The 23,690-nt window shown below is 47.3% G+C and overlaps 1 protein-coding gene across 2 annotated transcripts in view; it reads right to left on the reverse strand.

Annotated features, from left to right (window-relative positions):
* Positions 1 to 23,690, reverse strand: part of LOC140725199 (metastasis-associated protein MTA1-like) — a 161,178-nt gene that overhangs the window by 112,158 nt on the left and 25,330 nt on the right. For both annotated transcript variants that reach the window (XM_073040336.1, XM_073040337.1), the window contains exons 4-5: positions 11,746 to 11,872; positions 5,270 to 5,333 (exon numbers count right to left, since the gene is read on the reverse strand). In XM_073040336.1, the coding sequence (XP_072896437.1) occupies positions 5,270 to 5,333; positions 11,746 to 11,872 (191 nt within the window). The remainder of the gene's footprint in view (positions 1 to 5,269; positions 5,334 to 11,745; positions 11,873 to 23,690) is intronic.

A 23,690-nucleotide genomic window follows, 5' to 3' on the forward strand; every position in this document is an offset into this window, starting at 1 on the left:
TTCTGGAAAGAAAAGCCTCATCCTGAGAGCAGATGTGGTGGAGATAGAGGAACTGAGAAAAGGGAATAGCAGTTTTACAAGTGACAGGATGGGAAGAGGTATCGTCCAGATAGCTGTGTGAGTCAGTGGGTTTATAAAAGACATCAGCAGACTTTAGTGTCTGTTCTGTCTAAAGAAGAGAAGTGAGAGCTGGTGCTTGGAGTGAGAGCTGAGAAAGTTTAAAAGAGATGGGCCTCAGGACTGCTAGTGAGTTTCACTTAAAAGGGGCATGTTTGGCAAAGTAATAGTTAATTGGCTAATGAAGTAACTAACAGCAGCTAAAGGAAGTTCGGAAGAAGTAGAGCAGCCATTTTGAAAAGGAGCAGCAGGATGTCAAGGTGTAGGCTTTGGTGAGGAGCATAAGCTCACAACCTTTTTTATGCTACTGACCCCTACCATTAACCGAGAGGTCTGTGGACCCCAGGTTGGGAACCCCTGATGAGGAGGCTGAGCAAGCCAAGGTAAGGAGAGAGTAGGTTTTCATCTTGTTCCCTCAAAGCTCATGTGTTACGGCAGGTGAGTGCAGGGGGGCTGCCAGAGTCCCCGATGACTATGTGTGTCAAGCTGCAGCTCCAGTCAAACCACACAGTGGCACCGGAGCTGTGCATGGATTCACTCCGAAACATCTGTAATGACGAGAATGTTGTGGATAACATGTCAGTGAGTTAGTCACACTGCAGGCCAAGGGGCTAAGAGAGGATTGGGAATGGGGGGGCCAACAGTAGCAGGAACCCTGTGGTCATCTCTCTCCGAAATAAATATACTGCTCTAGACACAAAATGCCGGAGGTACTCAGCAGATCAGGCAGCATCTATGGAGTTAACGCTTTGGGCTGAAACCCTTCAACAGGACAGAAAAAGAAGGGCGCTGAAGCCAGAATAGGAGGAGAAGAGGCAGGAGTACAAGCTGGCAGATGATAGGTAAGGTCAGGTGAGGGGAAAGGTGGGTGGGTGGGTGGGGGAAGAAGTAAGAAGTTGGGGGTGGAGACTAAAGAGTGGCAGAGCTAGAGTGGTTGGGGATTCCTTGGTTAGGGAATAGACAGGAGCTTCTGTGACTGCAAAAGGAATTCCCAGTTGGTGTGTTGTCTCCTGGGTGCAAGGGACAGGGATGCCTTTGAGTAACCGCAGAGCATTCTAAAAAGGGAAGATGAACAGCCAGTTGTTCTGGTGCATGCAAGTACAAACAATATGGGGGGGGGGGGGGGGGGAGGAGTGCTGAAATTGGGAAGCCAGGAGATAAATTAAAAGGCAGGCCTCAAAGATAATAATCTCAGGATTACTAACTATGCCACTTGCTAGTCACAGAAGGAATAGCAGAATAGTTAAGGTGGATATGTGATATGAGGAGTGGTGCAGGAAAGAGGCTTTCAGATTCCTGGGGCACTGGAACCAGTTCTTGTGAAGGTGGGGCCAGTGTAAACCAGACTGCCTACACCTGGGCAGAATTGGGATTAATGGCCTAGTGGTAGAGTGTGGTAGTGATGTTGGGGAGGGTTTAAACTCCACTGCACCACGTATGGCAGGGAGATGGGAATCCATGGAGAAGGACAGAGGGAAGCAATGTGGGAACCAAAACAAGTTAGAAAAGAGAAAGGTAAGAGTTTTGAAACAAGGTCAGCGAATTTCTGGCACAAATCTGTACAAAGGGGTATGATTTAGTGGCCATTATGGAAATGTGGCTGCAGGGTGGAGGTGTATATGAATTAAATACCCAAGGGCATCAGGTAATATGAAAGGGTAGGCAGGAAGGCAAGGGAGGTGAGGTAGTGCTGTTAATTAAGGATGAGATCAGGGTGATAGAGAAAGTTTATATAAGATCTAAGGAGCAGAATGTTGAGTCCATCTGGGCAGAGATTGGCATTAATGATAGGGGACCAAAAAAACCTCACTGGTGGAAGTTGTCCATAGACCTCCAAATATAACGTTACAGTGGCACAGGCAATAAACCAAGAAATATCTGATGTGTGCAATAATGGAACAGCAGTTCTCATGGGGGACTTCAGCTATAACCTACAATGGATAGGGCAAATGATATGGTCGAGAAAGACTTCATAGAATGCATCTACGATAGCTTTCTTAAACTGCATGCTACTGAATGTTCCAGGGAAAGTATTATCTTGCATCTGTAATAAGACAGGTGAAAGCAATAATCTTGTAATTCACGATTCTCTTGGAAAGAGTGATCACAGTGTGATTGAATTTCTCATATCAGTGAAGGGTGTAATAGTTCCATCTAAAACCAATGTATTATGCCAAAACAAGGGAGACTACAATGGAGTGAGGGAGGAGTTGCCTAGCATAGACTGGAAATTCAGGCTATGTGATGAGACAGCTGAGGAACAGTGGAAGACTTTCAAATGATTTTTTCAGTGCTGAGTTCAGAGCATGGGTGGGGAGAGTTGACCCTGGGTAACTTACAGAATAAAGGAAAACAAAAACGGAAAGCTCATTCCATACAAAAGTCATTGGAAGTTTGGGAAAACTTTATAAAGTAAAGAACCACTAAAGAAGCAAGATGCTTCATAAAAGAAACTTGCCCAAAATATGAAAACAGTAAAATGTTATTATATAAAGCAGAAAAGGGTGGCTAAATTTGAATGGCTTAAGATGGTGCCGAGCTGTGACCTCCATTAAGGAGGTTTTTTTGTGGAATTTTTGGGTTTGTAGGGATGGGTTTTGGAGACAGAGGGGGTTGAGGGGAGGGTCAGGTTATGGTTTAGGGACAGGAATGTGGGAGAATTAGATCACAGGCTGGAGTTTTAAGTCACCGTTTTGCACTTGTCAGACAGCGATGCGGACATATACTGGGCTGGGAAGTCCGGCTGGAGGTTGGGTTGACGGACCAGGGTAGATGAAGGCTGGTGGCTCCCCCTGGGCCAGCAAGTTGTCGGTGGGTTTGGAGTAGGAGCTCCATGCAGGCAGGAGGAACAAAACCTGGCGACCCCCGGGTTTGTGAATCGGCAAGTCTGGTGTTTGAGGTCTCGTGTTTGGTGAAAGGCAGGTTCAGAGGTCAATGGCCTGAGAGTTGAATTGAAAAATCAAGGCCTGTTGGCCAGTGCCCTGGGTCTGTGAATCTGAGTCTGCTGGAGTAGTCAAATCAGAGTACAGTGAAAGCTGGGGGCCAAAGAAGACACCCTGTCTTGAGGTTAGAAGACTGTGTACTGTACATGTGTGGGTGGGAGGGAGAAACAAGTCCTGTCTTGCTGTTGTTTCATTGTTTATTGTGTTCCGTGGTGTTTTACCCCGCATTGTGGGCATGCTACGTTGGCACCCGAATGTGCTCCCCCCCCCCCCCCACCCAGCACATCCTCTGGATTTACTGTATGTTTTGACTTACACATGATAGATAAACTTGAATCTTGAATTTTAAAGTGAATGTAGATCGACAGGAAGATGAGAAGAGGGAGTTAGGATTGAGTAATACAGAAAGGGCCAAGACTGTTCTGTGTTGGTTGTCATGGTGGAGAACATGTCTAAGAGATGTTATCAATGTGATGGGAGGAAGGGCCTCAATACAATCTCTATCACTAAAGGGAGAATGCTGCACAAATTAGTGGGCTGGAAGTCCCTGCTGCTGACAAGATGTGTCCCAGGCTGGTGAACGAAATGGCAGAAGTTACAGTAGAGGTATTTGTAATAATTTACCAAAATTCTTTGGACTTTGGGCAGGTCCCAGTGGATTGGAAGACAACAAAAGCTGCAACACTGTTTCTTTAAAGATATAGGCAGAAGGCAGATAAATATAGAAAATTAACTTAACATCTGTAGTTGGGAAAATCCTTGAAGCTACTGTATGATTAAGAAGTCTGAATAGGAGTGGTTCCATCAGGCAGACACAGCACGGATTCATGAATGGCAGGTCCATTTTTACAAACTTACTGGAGTTCTTTGAGGCCATAGTGAGCGCAGTAGATAGAGGGGAACAGGTGAATGTTGTATACTGGATTTCCAGAAGGCATTTGATAAGATGCTGCATGCTGATGTCACTGTATTGAGTGGAAAAGCAAATTCCAGGGGATGTGGAGCGTCTATAGGAAGATAGATAGCTTACGTGAATGGACAAGAATCTGGCAGATGAAGCACAACACTGGTAAGTGCAAGGTCATTCACTTTGGAAGGAAAAATAGAAGATCAGATTACTATTTAAATGGTGAAAGACTGTGACATGCTGTTCTACAGAGGGATTGGGGAGTGTTTGTGCATGAATCCCAAAGATGGTTGGCAGGTACAACAGGTTATCAGGAAGGCAAATGGAATGTTGGTCTTCATTGCTGGAAGGATTGAATTTCGAAGCAGGGAAGTGTTGCTACAACTGTACACGGTACTGGTGAGTCCACACCTGGTGTACTGAGTGCTATTCTGGTCTCCTTACTTTAGGAAAAATACACTGACTTCGGAGGCAGTGCAAAGGAGGTTCACCAGATTGATCGTTGTGATGAGGGGGTTAGCTTACGAGAAGAGACTGAGTTGCCTGGGATTATACTCACTGGAATTCAGAGGAATAAAGGAATCTTAAAGGAACATATATAAAATAATGAAAGGGATAGAATAATAAAATTATAAAACAGAAGCAGGTAAGTTGTTTCCAGTACTAGAGACTAGAACTAGGAGATAAGAGACTCAAGGTTCAGGAGTAGATTTAGGATGGGATGAGGAACTGCTTTTCCCAGAGAATAGTGAATCTGTGTAATTCTATGCCCAAGGAAGCAGTAGAGGTTACCTCATTAAATATTTAAGACGCTAGACTTCTGCATAGCAGGGAAATTAACAGGTTAATACCCCTGCTATGCAAAAGTCCAGCAGTCTTAAATATTTAATATTAAAGAGAGAAGCCAGATAGATGGGACCTGTGTACGTGGCAAGATATGCCATGATATCATTGAATGTCAGAGTAGGCTCAATGGGCCAGGTGGCCCACTCCTCCTGTTTCTTAAGTTCTTATGAGTGTCACGTGCATATCCTTATTAAAGTCCTCTTACAACTTGCTTTCAGAAACATTATGAGGTAGGAACTTTGACCTATTCCCTCTCCCTTGTCCAAAGACTAGTTAATTTACCCCTGTGGCCAGTGTGTTGGACATTGAGTCGATGCCCAGTGAGTGGCATAGTTCAATGTAAGATGGCATGGTGGCTCAGAGCAGCAGACAAACTGCTGGCATCCGATACAAAAAGACTGAAATGTCTACATAGAAACACGACAGATGATAAATGCTTGCTGAAGCTGACTCTTACCTCACGTTCCAGATAGGACAAAAGCAACTCTGTTTCATTTAACAGGGTAACGCTGCACTTTCCCCTGGAAGGAAATTGAAAAAGGTGTCAGTACCAGTTTTGGACAGAATTCCTCTCTTCCACTGTTGGAAGATCTTAGATTTGAGGCTTACTCAAAAACTGACCACATAGCTCAGGTCTGAATGTGGTGCCGTACTCCTGGAGGTATCCTGTTCAGGTGAGACAGCACATCTCCTGTCCTGTGTGGAAGATATTAAAAGAAAATAAAAGTGGTTGATTAATCAGTGGGGGGGGTGGGGGGCAGTGATTAGGGGCCATCAGCATGGCTTTGTGTGTGGGGAATTCAAGTATTACAAACTTAATTAATTAATATTTGACGTGACCAAAAAGAATTTGAGGGCAGGGCAGTAGTCATGGTCAACATGGACTTCAATAAGACCTTTAAACTGCTCTGGAATATTACACTGCATGGAACTCAGGAGGAGCTGGCTAACTGGAATCACAACTGACTTGATGGCAGGAAGTAAATGATGATGGTGGAAAGTTGTTTCCCAGAGTGGGAGCCTGTGACAAATGATGTGCCTCAGGGGTCAGTGCTGGCTCCCTCGTTTGTCATTTATAACAACAACCTGGATAAGACTGGCACGGTAAGTTTGCAAATGACACGAAAACAGGTGCTGTAGTGGACAGCGAAAATTATCAAAAAATAGTTGATAAGCTAAGTAAATGAGTTGAAGAATAGCAAATGGAGTTTTAATTTGGAAATGTGCGAGGTGTTGTAATTTGGAAAGTCAATCCAGGCAGGTCTTTCACAGTGACTGATCAGACTCTGTTGTTGAACAGCGGGAGTTTGGAGTTCAAGTACAAGGTTCCCTGAAAGTGGAGTCACCAGCAGACAGACTGGGGAAGAAGTCTTGTGGCACACTGGTGTAATCAGTCAGGATACTACATATACAAGATGGGAGGTACAAGACATTGCTGAGACTGTGTACTTGAGTATTGTGCTCCGTTTTGGTTGCCCTGCCATAGGGAAAATCTACAGGGATGCTGCCAGGACTTGAGGGCTAAATGATAGGGAGAGATTGGACAAGCTAGGACTTTATTCCACGGAGTGTAGGGGATGGAGAAGTATTCATATTGAGGTGTATAAAATCATGTGGGGCATTGATAGGGTGGATACACTTAGTCTTATTCATTTATTTAGAGATACAGTGTGGATCAGGCCATTCCAGCCCAGCAATGGACTTCTCAGCAACACACCTTTTTAACCCTAGATTAATGACAGGACAACTTGCAAGGTCCAATTAACCTATTGACAAATACATCTTTCGACTGTGGGAGTTAAATGGAGCACCTGGAGGAAACCCACGTGCTCACAGGAAGAACGTACATATTCCAGGGTTGGGGAATTAAACTAGAGGCCACAGATTTAGACCAAAAAATATGGGAGCAGAATTAGGTATTTTGGCCCATCGAATCTGCTCTACCATTTGATCATGACTTACTTTATTTAAGGCTAGAGGAATTATTTAATAGGTACTTGAGAGAAACATTTTTTAAACCCTTAGTATAGTATGCATGTGGAATAAGATGCCAAAGGAAGCAGTTGAAACAGGTGCAATAACTGTTTAAAATATATTTGGGCAGGTACATGGACAAGAAAGGTTTAGAAGGCTATGGGTCAAATGCCGGGACTAGCTTGGAATGACATCTTGGTCAGCATGGTCTGGTTGAGGCCAAAGAGCCTGTTCCATGCTCTATGACTCTATTTTCCTCCAGACTCCTGGATAATCTTCAACTCTCAATCAGCATCCTAAAGTGAGATCGCGGATAGCTGCAAATCTGAAAAACACAGCAGGTCTGTCAGCATTTGAAAAGAAAAACGGTTAGCATTGCAGGCCAAAGAGGCGTCACCAAAGCATGGAAATGTTAGAAATTAAATGCATTATATACTGAAAAGAGGGGGGGGGGGTGGAGAAGTAAGGGAACATTTGTGATATAATGAAAGACATTGGTGATGATGGTGCTGACTGAGAGGGCGGGGAAGGCTTGTTAATTGACACTCCTCCAGTCAAGAGAAGGATATTAATACGAACAGATGGGGAAGTGAAAACTTGCTAGAACTACTAAAAACAAATCACCGTAGTTGCTGTAAAATGAAATGAAATAGGAATTCTGGGAATATCCAGAGGATCAGGCAGCATCTGGTAAAGAGGACAATCTGAGTTACAATTACAAATTGATGACATTACATCAGAACTGGCCAGTCTTGATGTCCTCGTGGACATGCATCATGAGGAATAACTCAAATAGGGTTATGCCTCATCTGTGGGATCTCTTACCCAATTTAGTCATGAGGACTCGACTCAGCTGGGAAAACACTGCATTCTCTATGAGTTCAGTGACTACTATTGGCTTATTATGGTCACATGTACCAAGATACAGAAAAAGTATTTCTTTTAATTTTCATGCCATCCAGACAGACCATACCATACACTGAAGAAGGATAAAGGCGGCAAAATTTAGTGGAGACACAAGACATTGCAGACAGTGGAAATTCGGAGCAAAGAAGCTGGAGGAATTCAATAGGTCCGGCAGCATCTTTGGAGGAAAATTAACAATTGACGTATCAGGCAGAGTTGTTTATCAGGACTAGAAAGGGGAAAGATGGCCAATATAAAAAGGGAGGAGGGAGGCAGTGTAAGAGCTGGCAGGCAATGAGTGGATCTATGTTAGGAGGGTGATCGGCAGGTGAGGAAAAGGTGGGAATAGTGGCAAGCTGGGCCATAAATGGGTGGAGGAGAAAAGAGCTGAATTTAATTGGAGAGGACAGTGGACCATGGAGTAAAGGGAAGGAGGTAGGGAGGGGAACCAGTGGGAGGAGTATGTGGGTGGTAAACAGTTAAAGAAGGTGGGGGAGAAGGGGAAAGTCATGAGGTGACTGGGACCAGTGGAATTTTGCCAATTCTCTTCATAGATGCTGCCCGTCCTGCTGACTGCCTCCAGCTTTTTGTGCAGAAAATTGTAAAGTAGTTACAGAGGGTGCAGTGTAGGTTGACAAACAGCCTAGGTCAACGTCACTTCTGAGTTTCTTTTCCCTCTTTGACAGAGCACTTTTGGAACCATGGAATGAATTGTTGGGCCAATATAGACACCTGTCAAACATCAATACACTGCTGAGACTCCTGAGTCAGGATAGGTCAGGCAAAATGAGTTTGGCAGATTTCCTCCTGAAAGATTTTGTGAATCGAAGTTCAAAGTAAATTTATTATCAAGGTACGTATGTTACCAAATATTACCCTGAAATTCATTTTCTTGTAGACATTCACAACAGAACAAAGAAATACAATTGAATCAGTGAAAAACTACGGCTGACAAACAACCAATGTGCAAAATAAGATAAGCTGTGCAAGTACAAAAAAAAACTAATAAATAATCATAAAAAACACAAAATGCTGGCAGAACTCAGCAGGCCAGACAGCATCTATGGGAGGAGGTAATAACGACGTTTTGGGCCGAAACCCTTCATCAGGAGTGAAGTAACATGGGATGGTCGATGGGGGATAAGAAGTGGGGGGAGGGATAAAGTAGAGAGCTGGGAAGTGATAGGCTGGAGGGAAATGGGCTAGGGGGAAGGTGGAGAATTATGGGAAATAAAAGAGAAAGAAAGGTAGGGCTGGGGGGAGATTATAGTGAGGGGGGAAAAAAGAGAGAGAAAGAGAACCCATAGATGCTGTCTGGCCTGCTGAGTTCTGCCAGCATTTTGTGTTTTTTATTTATTTCCAGCATCTGCAGATTCACTCATGTTGCTAATAAATAATCATAGTAAGTCAATAATACTGAGAACACGAGTTGCAGAATCGTTGAAAGTGGGTCCAAACATTGTGGAATTTATTTAGTGTTGGGGTGAGTGAAGTTATCCATACTGGTTCAGAAGCTTGATTGTTGAAGGGTAATAACTGTTCCTGAACCTGGTGGTATGAGACCCAAAGCTTCTGTACTTCCTTCCCGATGACAGCAGTAAGAAGAGAGCATGGCCTAGATGGTGGAGGTCCTCGATGATTAATGCTGCTTTCTCATGACAGCACTCCAGTGCTCAATGATGGGAAGGGTTTTTCCTGTGAAGGACTGGGCTGTATCCACCACCTTTTGTGGGCTTTCTGTTCTTGGGTATTGGTGTTTCCACGCCAGGCCATGTAACAACCAGTCAGGATACTCTCCACTGTGCATCTATAGAAACTTGTCAAAGTTTTAGATGATTTGCTGAATCTTCACAAACTTCTACAAAAGTAAAGACACTGCCATGTTTTCTTTGTAAAGGCAGTTACATGCTGGTCCTAGGACAGATCCACTGATATGATAATGCCAGGGAATTTAAAGTTACTAACCCTCTCCACCTCCAAAACCCCTTCTTCCTCCTGCAGTCAATAATCAGCTCTCTGGTTTTGCTGATGTTGAGTAAGAGGTGATTGTTGTGGCACCGTTCAACGAGATTCATTCTCCCTCTAATATGCTGAATCGTCAGCAAACTGAAATATGCCACTGGAACTGTACTTAGCCTCGCCATGATAAGTATAAAGCAACTACAGCAGGGGGATAAACACACAGCCAGATAGTTTTTTGCAATCACATGGTAGTGTTGTTCATTATTACCAAGATCCTGACACAACACACAGCTGCTCAGCATCAGATCTCTGGGGCTAAAATAAAATCAAAAGAACTACAGATGCTGGAAATGCAAAAGGAAAATGGGAAGCAGAGGAGATTCTCAAGTCAGGGTTAATGTTTCAAATCAATGGCTTGTCACCAAACTGAAATTTGTTGTTTTTTCTACCCCCTCTTGCCTGATATACTGTATCTCAACAGAAACACAGAAAATAGGTGCAGGAGTAGGCCATTCGGCCCTTCGAGCCTGCACTGCCATTCAGTATGATCATGGCTGATCATCCAACCTGTACCTGCTTTCTCTCCATACCTCCTGATCCCTTTAGCCACAAGGGCCATATCTAACTTCCTCTTAAATATAGCCAATGAATGGCTTCAACTGTTTCCTGTGGCAGAGAATTCCACAGATTCACCACTCTCTGTGTGAAGAAGTTTTTCCTCACCTCGGTCCTAAAAGGCTTCCCCTTTATCCTTAAACTGTGACCCCTCGTTCTGGACTTCCCCAACATCGGAAACAATCTTCCTGCATCTAGCCTGTCCAATCCCTTTAGAATTTTATACGTTTCAATAAGATCCCCCCTCAGTCTTCTAAATTCCAGTGAGTATAAGCCTAGTCGATCCAGTCTTTCTTCAGATGAAAGTCCTGCCATCCCAGGAATCAATCTGGTGAACCTTCTCTGTACTCTCTCTATGGCAAGAATGTCTTTCCTCAGATTAGGGAACCAAAACTGCACACAATATTCTAGGTGCAATCTCACCAAGGCCTTGTACAATTGCAGTAGAACCTCCCTGCTCCTGTACTCAAATCCTTTTGCTATGAATGCCAACATACCATTTGCCTTTTTCACCGCCTGCTGTACCTACATGCCCACCTTCAATGACTGGTGTACAATGACACCCAGGTCTCGTTGCATCTCCCCTTTTCCTAATCGGCCACCGTTCAGATAATAATTTGTTTTCCTGTTCTTGCAACCAAAGTGGATAACCTCACATTTATCCACATTAAATTGCATCTGCCATGAATCTGCCCATTCACCTAACCTATCCAAGTCACCCTGCATCCTCTTAGCATCCTCCTCACAGCTAACACCGCCGCCCAGCTTCGTGTCATCCGCAAACTTGGAGATGCTGCATTTAATTCCTTCGTCTAAATCATTAATATATATTGTAAACAACTGGGGTCCCAGCACAGAGCCTTGCGGTACCCCACTAGTCACCGCCTGCCATTCTGAAAAGGTCCCGTTTACTCCCACTCTTTGCTTCCTGTCTGCCAACCAATTCTCTATCCACATCAATACCATACCCCCAATACCGTGTGCTTTAAGTTTGCACACTAATCTCCTGTATGGGACCTTGTCAAAAGCCTTTTAAAAATCTAAATATACCACATCCACTGGCTCTCCCCTATCCACTCTACTAGTTACATCTTCAAAAAATTCTATAAGATTCGTCAGACATGATTTTCCTTTCACAAATCCATGCTGACTTTGTCCGATGATTTCACCTCTTTCCAAATGTGTTGTTATCACATCTTTGATAACCGACTCTAGCATTTTCCCCACCACCGATGTCAGACTAACCGGTCTATAATTCCCCGGTTTCTCTCTCCCTCCTTTTTTTAAAAAGTGGGGTTACATTAGCCACCCTCCAATCCTCAGGAACTAATCCAGAATCTAAGGAGTTTTGAAAAATTATCACTAATGCATCCACTATTTCTTGGGCTAATTCCTTGAGCACTCTGGGATGCAGACCATCAGTTCACAGGGCTGAGACCTACAGAGAGCCCTCCTGCTTGCCCTCTCCCCAGTTACCTGATGTGGGTTGCTGGTAGGGACTCCAGCTGCCGTGACAGGAAGAGCTCGCGGTGCTTCAGCTGGTGCCGCTCGTTCTCAGAAAGTTCCTGCAGCTCTCCATTTTCCATCTCCTCTTCCACTTCCTCTGTGCAGGGATCAAAAACACAGGGTCAACACACTCAGCTTCTGCACTTCCAAAACGTTACCCAGTTCTCAAATCAGCTCACATGTTGCCCTACCAAAAATTAACAAAACAGAAAAGCAGAGCTGTCAGCCGTGATCTAGTTACCAGCCACTTCCATGTGAAGACTTGCTGCTGTAAGTGAGTCTAAATTCACACAAGATCATACATGAACCACTAGTTCTGTGTCCCTGCCTGTGAATGTCAGCTGGGTACAATTTCATCCCGTGTCTTACTTGCATCACTAGAATGGAGGAGGTCTCTTGAGCAATCTGGTCTCTGCTGTCTCCCGAGGGGCAATCCCAACAGTCCTGTTCACTCCTTTCTAATTTTCCTGCACCCCTGCATCTTATTGTCTCCCACATGCCCATCATTTTCCCCCTTTGCACTCTTTTGCCACCTCTCCACACTGAGGGAAAATTTGCTGCACATGCATCAGCCAACAAAATTTAAAACTAGCATGCTGCATTCAGATTTCATAAATGTCATTTTCTTTACACTGCAGATTGGGCGATCACTTTGTGCAATCTCTGCATTCAGTCCACAGGACTGACCCTGATTGGGCGATCACTTTGTGCAATCTCTACATTCAGTCCACAGGACTGACCCTGATTGGGCGATCACTTTGTGCAATCTCTACATTCGGTCCACAGGACTGACCCTGATTGGGCGATTACTTTGTGCAATCCCTGCATTCAGTCCACAGGACTGACCCTGATTGGGCGATCACTTTGTGCAATCTCTACATTCAGTCCACAGGACTGACCCTGATTGGGCGATCACTTTGTGCAATCTCTACATTCGGTCCACAGGACTGACCCTGATTGGGCGATCACTTTGTGCAATCTCTGCATTCGGTCCACAGGACTGACCCTGATTGGGCGATCACTTTGTGCAATCTCTGCATTCGGTCCACAGGACTGACCCTGATTGGGCGATCACTTTGTGCAATCTCTGCATTCGGTCCACAGGACTGACCCTGATTGGGCGATCACTTTGTGCAATCTCTGCATTCGGTCCACAGGACTGACCCTGATTGGGCGATCACTTTGTGCAATCTCTGCATTCGGTCCACAGGACTGACCCTGATTGGGCGATCACTTTGTGCAATCTCTGCATTCGGTCCACAGGACTGACCCTGATTGGGCGATCACTTTGTGCAATCTCTGCATTCGGTCCACAGGACTGACCCTGATTGGGCGATCACTTTGTGCAATCTCTGCATTCGGTCCACAGGACTGACCCTGATTGGGCGATCACTTTGTGCAATCTCTGCATTCGGTCCACAGGACTGACCCTGATTGGGCGATCACTTTGTGCAATCTCTGCATTCGGTCCACAGGACTGACCCTGATTGGGCGATCACTTTGTGCAATCTCTGCATTCGGTCCACAGGACTGACCCTGATTGGGCGATCACTTTGTGCAATCTCTGCATTCGGTCCACAGGACTGACCCTGATTGGGCGATCACTTTGTGCAATCTCTGCATTCGGTCCACAGGACTGACCCTGATTGGGCGATCACTTTGTGCAATCTCTGCATTCGGTCCACAGGACTGACCCTGATTGGGCGATCACTTTGTGCAATCTCTGCATTCGGTCCACAGGACTGACCCTGATTGGGCGATCACTTTGTGCAATCTCTGCATTCAGTCCACAGGACTGACCCTGATTGGGCGATTACTTTGTGCAATCCCTGCATTCGGTCCACAGGACTGACCCTGATTGGGCGATTACTTTGTGCAATCCCTGCATTCGGTCCACAGGACTGACCCTGATTGGGCGATCACTTTGTGCAATCTCTGCATTCAGTCCACAGACTGACCCTGATTGGGCGATCACTTTGTGCAATCTCTGCATTCAGTCCACAGGACTGACCCTGATTGGTGATCACTTTGTGCAATCTCTGCATTCAGTCCACAGGACTGACCCTGATTGGGCGATTACTTTGTGCAATCTCTACATTCGGTCCACAGGACTGACCCTGATTGGTGATCACTTTGTGCAATCTCTACATTCAGTCCACAGGACTGACCCTGATTGGCGATTAATTTGTGCAATTTCTGCATTCAGTCCACAGGACTGACCCTGAGCTTCTAGTTGCCTGTTGATTTTTTTCTTCATTTCACTGCCACTTGGATCTGCCTGCCTGCTGCCTTCCAGAATGATAGATTGAGAACCCACACTGGCTTGAGCAATAACACATCTTCTGGAGACACAAGAGACTGCACAAGCTGGAAATTTGGACCAAGACACAAGGAGCTGGAGGAACTCAAGACTGATGAAGGATCTTGATCCAAAACATTAATAGTTCATTTTCCTGCATAGACGCTGCCTCACCCACCGAGTTCCTCCAGCTCTTTTATGTGTAACACCCCAACTTCTGTCTTTCGGACTCATTTCTCCAACTTTCAGTAACTTGCTCTTTCACTCTGTTTTGCAAATTGTCAATCTGTGACTTTTATTCATTTTTTCTCTCCCTCAATATAGTCTTATGTGCTGGATGGGTCCCACAACCCCGCTATCTGCAATGCATAAACAGACAAAAGCATAATCTGCTTCTAATTGCTCCAATAATCTCACCCCATCATTAATGCTTTCTCTGTTCTGTCCATCTCTTCCCCCATCCTCTCTGCTACTGAAAACTAACCTCCCTTCTAATTCACCCTTCTCTTTCCACAGACATTGCCTAACCAGCTGAACAATTATGGTTGCCTTTATTTATTTCCGATTTTCATTGTCTGCAGGGTTCTCTTGCTGCATTTTCAATTAATGTTTTGGGACGAGGAACGCTAAACTGATCTCCTCTCCTCACCAATCTGTCTGTTGCAGGCTTAACTTTACAGGAGTAACAGCCAACCAGTCCATGTGGATTCAAGGGCCAACTTCCACACACACCATTATTCCATGTGGCAATACCACCCACTTAATAGTAAGATTCCAACTGAGATTGAAGAGACACTGTCACTGTGATCTACCACCTCAAGGGCTTTAAACCAGGCCACAGAGTACAAACTAAGATCACAAGGGCATCAGAATTGGTAACAGATTTAATGCAAGGGCATGTGCTCTCTTTTCAAATTAATGCTGGTCTTATAACTCCAGTCCTTTCTCCTTTTCCTTCGTGCTCAAAAATCTATCAGCCCACTCCTGAATAAATTCAACAAGTTATTGTCCTTCACTCCAGTAGAAAAAAATCCAAAGCTTTAAAATTCCGTGAACCTTGTATCTCAAACCAAATTGGCCCACTAAGTCTTGACCACAAGTTCTCAACTTTGCATTCACAGAAAAGAATCTTTCAGGTCAACCTGGTTACGTTAACCAAGAATTGTACACACTTCAGTGAACTTACTCCATTACCTGGCTCAATCTGCCTGTCATCCTTCACCTCCCCTTGGTCCCCCATTTAGCTCTGGTACCCACCCATCTCACCACTTCCCCTCTCCTCTTTATACTGGACATCTCCTCAGTCCTGCTGTAGGGTTTTCACCTGAAATGTTAACAACAGCTCTCCCCACTGCAGATGCTGCTTGATCCACTGAGTTCTTCCAGCAGACTCCACAGCCTCCTGTGTGTTGTGTATACCTTTTTAATACCTTAGCAGCAGCCCAACTTGCCACCCATTACCGTATCCCACATTTATCATCTGCAAACCTGAAAACATTATTCTTGGTTTCCTCTGTTAATTTAGTGACATAGATTGTAAACAATCAAAACCCATGTTTTTAATTTTGTGGCAACTCTATAAGCTCCATTCTGATTCCTAAGTACTTATTTATTCCTAAATATTTATTCAAATGTCTGGCTAGGCTCATATATTAACCACAATCCCATGAGCATTAATCATGGTAATAGCTTCATGTGTAGCACTTTAATTATATTTTCTGAATATGCAAAACTACTTTGCAATAGACCATAAGAATTAGGCCATTCAGCCCATTGATTCTGTGCCACCATTTCATCATGGCTGATCCATTTGCCCTCTTATCCTCATTCTACAAGACCATAAGACGTACAGACAGAATTAGGCCATTCGGCCAGTTGTGCAGCAAAGAAGCAGGCTCTTTGGTCCACTACATCTGTGCTGACAATCAGGCCTATCAACACTAATCCCTTTATGCCTTGCTCATTCACGCACCTATCCTTAACTGTTGTTCCTGTTCTGCCTCCACCACCTCCTCTGACATAAACCAGCCTTCTGTGTGAAAAAACTTACCCCTCAGATCTCCTTTAAATGTTCTCCCTCTTACCTTAAACCTCTGCCATCTGCGTTTAGACATCCCCACCAGAGAAAACAGGCGCCGGCTGGCAACCCTATCTATTCCTCTCATAATTTTATAGACTTCTATCATGTCACACCTTCATTCCAGCAAAACCAAATCCAGCCTATCCAGTTTCACTGAATTAAAGAGGGAAATCAGGAGGGCGAAAAGGAGACATGAGGTTGCGCTGGCAAATAAGCTGAAGGAGAATCCCAAGGGCTTCTACTGATATATTAAGAGCGAAAGGATAGCAAGGGACAAAAATAGTCCACCTAAGGATCAGCATGATCATCTGTGCGTGAGGTTGAGAGAGATGGGAGAGATCTTTAATGGATTTTTTTGCATGTGTATTTACTCGGGAGACGGACACAGAGTCTATCGAACAGAGGCAAGACAACATTGAGGTCATGGACCATATACAGATTACAGGGGAGAAGATGCTTGCTGTCTTGAGACAAACTTTGTTGAGTAGGTTCCTAGGGCCTGACAAGGTGTCCCCTCAGACTTTGTGGGAGACAAGTGTAGAAATCGCTGGAGGACTGCAGGACAGCTAATATCGCTCAGAGTTGTTCAAGAAAGGCTCTAAGAATAAGCCAGGAAATTATAGGCCAGTGAGTCTGATATCCGTAGTGGGTAAATTACTGGAAGTATTTTAAGGGACCGGATATATAAGTATTAAGATAGACAGGACTATGATTTTGGCTTTGTGAGTGGTAGGTCATATCTAACCAATCCTACAGTTTTTTGAGGAGGTTACCATGAAAGTGGATGTTGTATACTTGGACATTAGCAAGGTCTTTGACAAAACCCTGCAGAGGAGGCTGGTCAAGTAGGTTCAGTCATTTGCCGTTCAGGAGGTGATGACAACCGTGGTAGTAGATGCTTGCGCTCGAGTAGAGGCCTGTGACTAGTGGTGTGCCGCAGGGACCGGTGGTGGATCTGTTGTTGTTTGTCATTTGTATTAACAATCTGGATGATAATGCAGTAAACAGGATCAGCAAATTTGCGGATGACACCGGGAGTGGGGGTGCAGTGGACATTGAGGAAGACTATCAAAGCTTGCAGCAGGATCTGGACCATTGGGAAAGTGGGCTGAAAAGTGGCAGATAGAACTAAATGCAGACAAGTGTGAGGTGTTGCACTTTGGGAGGAATAACCAGGATAGGAATTACACAGTGAAGGGTAGGGCAGTGGGGAAAGTGGAAGAACAGAGGGATATGGCAGTACAGATATATAATTCCTTGAAGGGTGCTGGTAGATTGGTTTTAAAGGAATCGTTTGACACATGGGCCTTCATAAAACAATGTTTCTAGTCCCAATGCAGGGTTTTGACCTGAAATGTCAACAATTCCTTCCACATTCATAACCATCCCCTCTCCATAGAACTCAAGATACACCTGCTGCGTTCCTCCAACAGATTGTTGCTCAAGATTACTCTACATCTCGGGTTGGCTTTATTTTCATCCCTTCTTCCCTTCTAATTATTGGTTTAAAGTCCCATTGGGTTAATCAGTTAACCCGTCTGGTTCATGGGACTCATTAAATGACTGGTCCAGAAATCTGAGTTCCTGTCCTCTGCATCCAAATCCATTTGTCTCTTTCCATCTTGGGCTCAGCTGGAAATTAAGAGGTTCTGTATTTTAATCAATTTTCCAGCTGTTCAAACAATCTTAGTCTAGCATCAGTCCTTAGTTCCACAAGATGCCATCTACTCCATCGTCTAAACCATCAATATACAGCATAAAAAGAAGCAGCCCCAAACACTAACCTCTACAGAACACCACTAGTCACTGGCAGCCAACCAGAAAAAATGATCCTTTTTATTCCCACTTGCTATGGGTTCCATGGACCTGAGTGTTTTCAGCTTTTTCTGCTTCATATTTCCAAGCACCTGCAATTTTTCTTTAATTTTCATCCATCCTAGCTCTGTGCTTACAGTTACAGCGTGGCCCACAACTACCTGAGTCAATTATGAGCTATATTGTCACAGTGGGATTCTTCCCATATCCAGAAGACTTGCAGTTTGGGAAGGTAATCGGCCACTGCAAATTGCCTTTCGTACGTACGTAGGCGAGTGGTAGAATCTTGCAGAGCAGCAGGGAACGTGTGGATGGTGAAATGTTTTTAGTGTAAATGGGTACCTGATGGTTGGCAGGGAGTCAGTGGACCGGAGGGCCTGTTTCCACCTGTTTGACTGTATGCATTCAAACCTGAGAGCCATGTTAATTCCATATTTGACTACTATTTATCATGAACACACAGAGCAGGAGCAGGAGAAGTAAGCTATTCAGCCGCTCTTTCCTCTTCCACCGTTCAATAAGATGATGGCTGATCTTCTACCTCAACACCATTTTTCAGCACGAATCCCAAAACTCGTTGATTCCTTAAATATGCAAAAATCTTCCATCTCAAATATACTGGATGACTGAGCTTCCACTGACCCCTTACACAGAGAATTCCAAAGACTTACTACTCCCTGAGCGAAGGGATTTCTGTTCATCTCTGTCCTGACTGGCTGACCGGTTTATATGACACTCTTTCTCCTGAGTCCGGGTACTCCAAACAAGATAAACATCATTCCTGCATCCAGACTGCCAGGCCCCAAACAAAATTTTATATGGTTCACATTCACCTCTCATTCTTAAACCCAAGAGTGCATTGGCTGAATTGAAAAGCAAAAAAAACTGAAGATGCCATCCATCAGAAAACAGAAAATTCTGCAACATGAAATATTAAACCCGTTACTGTTGCCGTAGATCCTGACTAACCTGATGAGTGTCTCCAGCAATTTATTTTTGTTTTTATTTGAGTACAAGACTCATCTGCTTAATCAAGAGGCCCGAAAGTTGGGGTTCAATCCCACTCCAGAGCCAAACCCAGGCAGAGCATTAGTGTATGATATAATACGATGTGCCAGATACTGGATCAGGCAGAGTTTAAAAAAAAAGGGATTCTGTGGCGACCCAATTACTAGCACACTCGAACCGGCTGACAATTAGCCAGAGCCAGAGACAAAGATACATAGCCTCAGGGAGTTTCAGTTACGTGCCTCTCCAAGTTTCGAGTGGGGGGAGACAGGCTTTTAAGCAAGACTGTGTTTGTGAAATAAACTTATTCCGTGGTTGCAGTTTACCGACTCCGTGTCGTAATTTCAGCGCTGCGCGTAGCACATCGCTACATTGGTGACCCCGACGGTCCAACCGTTTTTTTGGACCGGAGATGGCAGACGCTGCGTTTGTTAACGCGGTTTCCTTGAAGCTGCCAAGCTTCTGGACGCTACAACCTCACCTATGGTTTCAGCAAGCAGAAGCCCAATTCCATGTTCGGCAAATAACCTCAGAGGACACCCGTTACTACTACGTGGTGAGCTCCCTCGACCAGGACACAGCGGCCCAGGTTGCGGAGTTCGTACAGTCTCCCCCGGCAGACGGCAAGTACACGGAATTCAAAGCCCTGCTCATAAGGACTTTCGGGCTCTCCCGCCGCGAGCGAGCTGCCCGCTTACTGCACCTGGATGGCTTGGGAGACAGGCCTCCATCGGCTTTGATGAATGAGATGTTGTCTCTGGCCGACGGACACACGCCCTGCCTCATGTTTGAGCAGGCATTCCTGGAGCAGCTGCCCGAGGACATACGCCTGCTGCTGTCCGACGCGGATTTCAGCGACCCCCGGAAGGTGGCAGCCCGGGCGGACGCGCTGTGGAATGCCAAGAAGGTGAGTGGGGCGCCCATCGCACAGATCACCCGGCCACGCTCCCAGCAGCAAACCAGTCCAGGCCCGGCCGCAGAGCCCGCTAAACCCAGAGGCCGGGTTGTGGAGCCCAACGAACGCTGGTGTTTCTACCACCAGCGGTGGGGCGCAGATGCCCGCCGCTGTCGCCCGCCCTGCCAATTCCACGGGCAACGCCAGGGCCAGCCGTCGCTGATGGCTACGACGGCTGGCCTTCGGGATAGCCTCCTGTATGTCTGGGACAAACAGTCGGGACGCCGGTTTTTGGTCGACACCGGTGCCGAGATCAGCGTCTTACCTCCGACGAGTTCCGACACCCGCAGCAGGGCGCCGGGTCCCCCCCTACGGGCCGCGAACGGCAGCACCATAAGGACTTATGGCACCCGTCCGGTGCAGCTACGGCTCGACTCCAGCAAGTTTACGTGGGACTTCACACTGGCCGCCGTAGCCCAACCGCTTCTGGGTGCGGATTTCTTGCGGGCTCACAGCCTACTGGTCGACCTGCCCAGGAAGAGACTGGTTCACGCCGAGACCTTTCAGACATTCCCCCTGGGTGCAGCCCAGTTGCCGGCCCCTCACCTTGGCTCCATCACGCTGTCCGACAACGACTTCACCAGGGTCCTGGCGGATTTCCCATCGGTTCTGGCACCACAGTTCACGGCAGCCATGCCCCGACACGGTGTACAGCACCACATCCTGACCCAGGGACCACCCCTCCATGCCCGCGCTCGGCGGCTTCCCCCGGACAAGCTCCGACTGGCGAAGGAGGAGTTTACACGGATGGAGGAATTGGGGATCATACGGCGGTCTGACAGCCCATGGGCCTCTCCCCTGCACATGGTGCCCAAGGCGACAGGGGGCTGGAGACCGTGCGGCGACTACCGCAGGCTGAACGAGGCTACAACACCGGACCGCTACCCTGTGCCGCACATTCAGGACTTTGCAGCCAACCTGCACGGCGCGCAGATCTTCTCCAAGGTGGACCTAATCCGCGGATACCATCAAATCCCGATGCATCCAGACGACATCCCCAAAACGGCTCTCATCACCCCGTTCGGCCTTTTCGAGTTCCTCCGCATGCCGTTCGGCCTAAAGAATGCCGCACAGACGTTCCAGCGGTTGATGGACGCGGTGGGACGCGACCTGGACTTCGCATTCATCTATTTGGACGACATCCTCATAGCCAGCAGCAGTCGTCAGGAGCATCTGTCCCACCTCCGACAGCTCTTTGCCCGGCTGAGTGACTACGGTCTAACGATCAACCTGGCCAAATGCCAGTTCGGGCTCGACACCATTGACTTCCTGGGCCACAGGATTACTAAAGACGGGGCAACCCCTCTGCCCGCTAAGGTGGATGCGGTCCGTCATTTCCCCCGACCCACCACGGTCAAAGGCCTGCAGGAATTCGTAGGTATGGTCAATTTCTACCACCGCTTCCTCCCTTCAGCTGCCCGGATCATGCGCCCCCTGTTCACCTTGCTGTCCGGTCCGGGCAAGGACATTACCTGGGACGAGGTGTCCGCCGCCGCTTTCATTCAAACGAAGGATGCCTTGGCGAATGCCACGATGCTAGTGCACCCCAGAATGGACGTCCCTACCGCCCTCACGGTGGACGCCTCTAACACGGCAGTCGGTGGGGTACTGGAGCAGCTCATCGCGGGCCGCTGGCAACCCCTGGCGTTTTTCAGCAAACACCTGCGGCCACCCGAGCTCAAGTACAGTGCTTTCGACCGGGAGCTGTTGGCGCTATACCTGGCTATCCGGCATTTCAGGTACTTCTTAGAAGGTAGGCCCTTCACCGCGTTCACGGACCACAAACCGCTTACCTTTACATTCACAAAGGTGTCCGATCCCTGGTCGTCCCGCCAGCAGCGCCATCTGTCCTACATCTCTGAATACACGACGGACGTCCGGCACGTCTCGGGTAAGGACAATGTCGTGGCGGATGCGCTCTCTCGTCCTAACATTCACGCCCTTTCCCAAGGGGTAGACTTTGAGGCGCTGGCAGAGGCACAGCTGGCAGATGAGGAGATCCCGAGTTACCGGACCGCAGTCTCCGGTTTGCAGCTCCAGGACCTCCCCGTAGGCCCAGGTGAGAGGACCCTACTCTGTGACGTCACCACCGGCCAGCCCCGTCCCGTCGTCCCGGCACCTTGGCGACGACGCGTGTTCGACTCCATTCATAACTTGGCCCACCCCTCCATCCGCACTACCGTCCGGATGGTCTCCAGCAGGTTCGTTTGGCACGGACTCCGCAAGCAGGTCCGTGACTGGGCCAGAACGTGCCTGCACTGCCAGACGGCCAAAGTGCAGCGACACACCAAGGCCCCGCCGCAGCAGTTCCACCCCACCCACCGGCGTTTCGACCACATTCATGTGGATATCGTGGGCCCCCTGCCTGTGTCACGCGGGGCGCGGCACCTCCTGACTATCGTGGACAGGTTCACAAGATGGCCAGAGGCGGTCCCGCTCGCCGACACCACCTCCGAATCTTGCGCCCGGGCGCTGATCGCCACCTGGGTGTCCCGCTTTGGTGTCCCGGCCCACATTACCTCCGACAGAGGCGCCCAGTTCACCTCCAGCCTCTGGTCAGCGATGGCCAACCTGTTGGGGACTCAGCTGCACCACACCACTGCCTACCACCCACAGTCGAACGGACTGGTGGAGCGTTTCCACCGCCACCTGAAGTCGGCTCTCATGGCCCGCCTGCGAGGAGCTAACTGGGCGGACGAGCTTCCCTGGGTCCTGCTCGGCGTCCGCACGGCGCCCAAAGACGATCTGCACGCTTCGTCGGCCGAGTTGGTGTACGGCGCGCCCCTGGTCGTTCCTGGGGAGTTCATACCAGCCCCAAGGGGGCGAGAGGAAGAACCCGCAGCGGTCCTGGGCAGACTACGCGAGAGACTCGGTAACCTGGCCCCCATACCCACTTCGCAGCATGGGCAGCACCCGACCTGCGTACCCAAAGATCTGCAGAACTGTAAGTTTGTGTTTGTACGCCGGGGCGGGCATCGGCCACCGCTGCAACGGCCCTACGAGGGGCCGTTTACGGTGATCAGAAACGACGGGTCCACGTTCGTGCTGGACGTTGGGGGGAGAGAGGAGGTTTTCACGGTGGACCGACTCAAACCGGCCCACGTGGACTTGGCGCAACCGGTCGAGTTTCCGGCACCGCGGCGCAGAGGCCGACCTCCCAAACAGGGCCCGGCCCAGACTGTGGACATTGGGGGGTGTACCGCCGGTTCTGGGGGGGGGTTATGTGGCGACCCAATTACTAGCACACTCGAACCGGCTGACAATTAGCCAGAGCCAGAGACAAAGATACATAGCCTCAGGGAGTTTCAGTTACGTGCCTCTCCAAGTTTCGAGTGGGGGGAGACAGGCTTTTAAGCAAGACTGTGTTTGTGAAATAAACTTATTCCGTGGTTGCAGTTTACCGACTCCGTGTCGTAATTTCAGCGCTGCGCGTAGCACATCGCTACAATTCCTGGTTTCCTGGTCAATATTTATCTCTCAATTAAACGTATTAAAATATATTCTCACTGCTGTTTGTGAGAGCCTGAAGTGTCTAATTTGGTTTACGCATTTCTTTCAATATAAAAGCAACCATACAAATGCAAAGCTCTCTGCTACATAGTGCTTTATATAACATTGCTAATTCATACTTACTATCTCAATACATGCTGAAGTATTGCACCCCCTCCACACATGCACTGACAATTTGCCATCTGATTCAGATGGGGTGCTGTCACGACTATTTTTAGGAATACCAGGTGCAGCTTCTGGTACAGCCA

The sequence above is a fragment of the Hemitrygon akajei genome, chromosome 3 (genome assembly GCF_048418815.1).
Source record: "Hemitrygon akajei chromosome 3, sHemAka1.3, whole genome shotgun sequence".
Classification (NCBI taxonomy): Eukaryota; Metazoa; Chordata; class Chondrichthyes; order Myliobatiformes; family Dasyatidae; genus Hemitrygon; species Hemitrygon akajei.